This window comes from Ischnura elegans, chromosome 3 (assembly GCF_921293095.1).
Source record: "Ischnura elegans chromosome 3, ioIscEleg1.1, whole genome shotgun sequence".
Taxonomy (NCBI): Eukaryota; Metazoa; Arthropoda; class Insecta; order Odonata; family Coenagrionidae; genus Ischnura; species Ischnura elegans.
This window is the reverse complement of record NC_060248.1, coordinates 121,491,712-121,495,929: the sequence shown is the minus strand read 5'-3', so window position 1 is coordinate 121,495,929 and position 4,218 is coordinate 121,491,712. Positions and strand designations below refer to the sequence as shown.

The 4,218-nt window shown below is 40.9% G+C and overlaps 1 protein-coding gene across 1 annotated transcript in view; it reads left to right on the top strand.

Moving 5' to 3' along the window:
• Window positions 1–1,062: 1,062 nt before the first annotated feature.
• LOC124155266 overlaps window positions 1,063–4,218 on the top strand; it is a 3,537-nt gene continuing 381 nt past the window's right edge. Inside the window, exon 1 of the mRNA XM_046528984.1 lies at window positions 1,063–1,478. Within this exon, the coding sequence (XP_046384940.1) occupies window positions 1,178–1,478 (301 nt within the window). The 5' untranslated portion in view covers window positions 1,063–1,177. The remainder of the gene's footprint in view (window positions 1,479–4,218) is intronic.

Below are 4,218 nucleotides of genomic sequence, written 5' to 3'. Positions count from 1 at the left end.
TTTCCTCCGGAGGTTTTCTGGTATATTTTCCCGTATGGTTTACGGTGGCCCGCCCTCATCAAATATTCCGGATCTAGAGCTCAGAGGGTACGGGTAGTGCGGCGTATTGTTTGCGAGAAGTTCCCAAATAGGAAACTTTTATGAATTTTTTTTATTTTTTGGGGGGTGTATGTGGGTTTACCGAGGATTAATAGCTTTGTACTGCCAGGGGTCATCAATCGTCCACATTAATTCCGTAGCGATGAGTGGTAATTCTTGGGAAAGCGGCGGAATCGTGACGTAAAGTACCCGAAAAGGCTACTTATGTGCAAATTTTAAATTTTCAGGGGGTTTCGGGGGGTTTAAAGATGACGATACTATATGGTCACATTCATTTACTGTCATATCTAACAGAAGTGAGCCCTATGACATCCATATTTCGAGAGTAATACAATAAAAAGCAAACCAGTCCCCGAAAAAAGTGGGTAGCGCCCGCCATTTTTATTTTTTCGCGGTTAAATGCGTTGAATCATTTATTAAAAATTCATGTTTTCTGAAAGACAATGCAAAGTTGTATGTAACTACAAAGTTTGAAAGAAATCGGTAAGGTAAAAGTTGACCAAATCTTGTGTTAATCTTTTGGAAATCGTAATTTTCGGTGATTTTCGAAATATTTTATTTTTTTTCTGAGTAACCAAGGACGATGAAAGAAAATTGTTGCCTACATTTTGTAGACAATGTTATAAGCATATATAATAATCATTGTCGTTACCCTACACCTTAAATTAACTCGAATGGAGCGGAAGTTATGAAATTTTATTCGAAAAATAAATTTTTGGACGCCATTTTGGCTGCAATTTTCTCAATTGGAAACTAATAAATTTACTTTATTACATGCCCACGTTCATCAGCTTTCAAAAAAAGCATTAGCGACCCGTGTGTCACGCATAATTCGCGCGCAGTAAAATAAAAACCGAAAAGTGGTCCCCGAAAAAAGCCCGATTTCGGCCATTTTGTCGTCCTAGTGACGACACGTGGCGGAAACTTCCGGTTTTCGGATTTTTCCTCCGGATCATTTTCCAATGGTTTTGCAGAATGTGAAGCCCCTGTGGATAATGACCTATTATCCAACAATTTTACGGGTCCAGCGGAGGATTATGATGTCAGTGATTTTGATGTTGGCCTTAAGAATTGTCCAATGGCCCAATTGACACCATTGAACCATGGAAAATCCTCCAAAAACAGCAAACCAACAAATTTATCTGTTTCCAAATCTGCCAGTAAGTCTAGTAGGAGTAATTCTAGTAACAACTCTCTTGTGTCAGATGAAAGCTGTTCTTCAGGGAACAACCAAGTGAAAGAAGTGGATAAGAACTTGGTTGTTCCCGTAATTGACTCAAAATATGTGACTGTAAGAATTAGAAAGCTTAACTTTCCAGCATTATCTCCAGTGGGCAGTGTAAATTTACCGGACTTACCCTCCTCCGATTATGTAGCAGGCAACATGCCAGAAGTACAAAGGTGTACTGAGTTATCAGATGAGATTGTGAACTTTTTAGGATTTCCTGCCTCGTCAGAATCTGAAGAACAGATTGAGCTGATGAAGACTATCATAGCCAGTGAGTGTGAACCGAAATCCCGGGAAAGTAGCAGGTATGTTTGATTTAGATTGATTTGATATAGATTTATTTACTTGACATCTACTGAATCAATATACCCTATTACTAGGGCTCGTAGATTATGGTAAATAAAAGCTTCACTTAGCGGTGTAAAAATGGACCAAAATTCGCCATATAAAGTCAGTGCAAACATTTTGTAATAAAGGCGTGAAAAAAATCGAATAAAACATCCTTTTCCAAAGGCAAAGATAAACTTAAATCGATCCAAATGCTCTTAAGCAGCACAAATTAAAGTGATAAATATAGATCATAAGGTAGAGCACAATATTGATTCTTAGATTATAATATGTATATATCAACAGAAAAATGTTAATGAAAACGTGAAAGAACTTAGCAACTGCCTCACATAAAAAATAATAGTCTACCTACTTATGCACGCAATTTAATAGCAAAGAACTATTCATTCTCATTAAACCATGCTCCCAATATGACATCTAAGTTTTCTAGTTTTATTCATGTCCAAATATATATTTAAACACTCGCACGCTCCGCGCGCTCGTTAAGGGGCTCCGCCCCTTAAAAACCCCGGTTCTGGCTTCGCCGTCTACATTTGTGGTCGCTCGAAGACTTTTAAAGTTCGAATAATCTCACCTCAGCTAGGGGCCAGGGGTTAGGGAGGCGCCCCACTCATTCCTCGAAACGGCCTCGCCGTTCCTCGCTGAAGGGCGGCTTCGCCGCCCAGGGGTTGAGTGTGAGTTGAGATGGGGGGAGTCTACAGCGGCTGCGCCGCTTGAACGTCGGGGCGGCTTCGCCGCCCGAGGGTTACTGAAGCTCCTCCTTGCCTACTCCAGTTACTCCTTGGAACGGCTTTGGCGTTCCTCGTTGTGGGGCGGCTTCGCCGCCTTGGGGTCGAGGAGCCCCCCGCGGCTGCTCCGCTTAGTCCTCATTAATTCTCTTCTCCACCGATAGAGGTGCCCAGGGGGATTCGGGTGTTTTAATGTGTTATGCATGCGGTCACCAATCGTCCACAGTGATCACGTAGCGACGATTGTAAAGGGTAGTGCAATGCGGAGTAATAGTGGCGACAAGCACCCATAAAAGAAGACTTAATGGCAAGTTTTTCATTTTTTTGCGGGGGGTTCCAACGGAATACTGGGGGTTTTATACTTGAGTTAAGCCAGTGGTCACAAATCGTTCTCATAAATTCGGTGCCGATAAGTCCTAGGGGTCCAAAACAGTGGTCTGACGATTCTTTTACATGGAGAGGCGATTTATTAGAAATATTTTGAGAGTTTTACGGGTTTATCGGGGGTTTTAATAGGTGGTAGGGGCACCGGTTAAATTGTGACGAAAACTACTCGGAAAGGCGACTTTGAAATATTTTTATTTTTTTTCGGCTATGTTCCAGGAGGTTCCAGGGGTTTTCTGATCTTTTTTCCCGTATGGTTTACAGTGGCTCGCCCTCACCAAATATTCCGGATCTAGAGCTCAGAGGGGACGGGTAGTGCGGCGTAATGCTCGCGAGAAGTTCCCAAATAGGAGACCTAATGGCACATTTTACATTTGGGAGAATTTCAGGGGGATACCGGGGGTTTATACGTGTGTACTCCCTGCGGTCACCATCCGTTCACATAAATTCCGTTGGGGGCATAGGAATAGTCACGAAAAGATCCATAAAGGTAGACTTATGTGAAACAATTTTTTTTGGGGTGTATGTGGGTTTACCGGGGGTTTATAGGTTTTTACTACCAGGGGTCATCAAACGACCACATCAATTCCGTAGCGATGACTGGTAAAGCTTGGGAAAGCGGCGAAATTGTGACGAAAAATACCCGAAAAGGCTACTTATATGCAAAATTTAATTTTCTTAGGGGGTTTCGGGGGTTTAAAGATGACGATATTATATGGTCATATTCATTTACTGTGATATCTAACGGAACTATGCCCTATGACACCCATATTTCGAAAGTAGTACAATAAAAAGCAAACCAAACCCCAAAAAAAGTTGGTAGTGCCCACCATTTTTATTTTTTCGCGGTTAAATTCATTAAAAAAATTTATTAAATGTTTATGTTTTCTGAAAGATAATGCATAGTTGTATCAAACTACAAGGTTTGAAAGATATCGGTCGGGTAAACATTGAAAAATCCTGTGTTAATCTTTCGGAAATCGTTATTTTCGGTGATTTTCGGAATATATTTTTTTTCAGAGTAACAAAGGCCGACGAAAGAAAATTGTTAACTACATTTCGTAGAAGATGTTATGAGCATATATAATAATCATTTTCGTTATCATACACCTTAAATTAAGTCGAGGGGAGCGGAAGGTATGAAATTTATTTCGAAAAAACCAATTTTTGGACGCCATTTTGGCTGCAAATTTCTTAAAAAGAAACTGATAATGTTACAATATTACGTGCACACGTTTATCAGCTTTCAAAAAATGTGTTAAACATTCAAGTGGCACGCACGGTTCGAGTGCAGTAAAATTAAAACCGAAAGACGGTCCCCGGAAAAAGCGCGATTTCGGCCATTTTGTCGTCCTAGCGACGACACGTGGCGGAAACTTCCGGTTTTCGGATTTTTCCTCCGAATCATTTCAGGTTCCTCGACACCTTCCA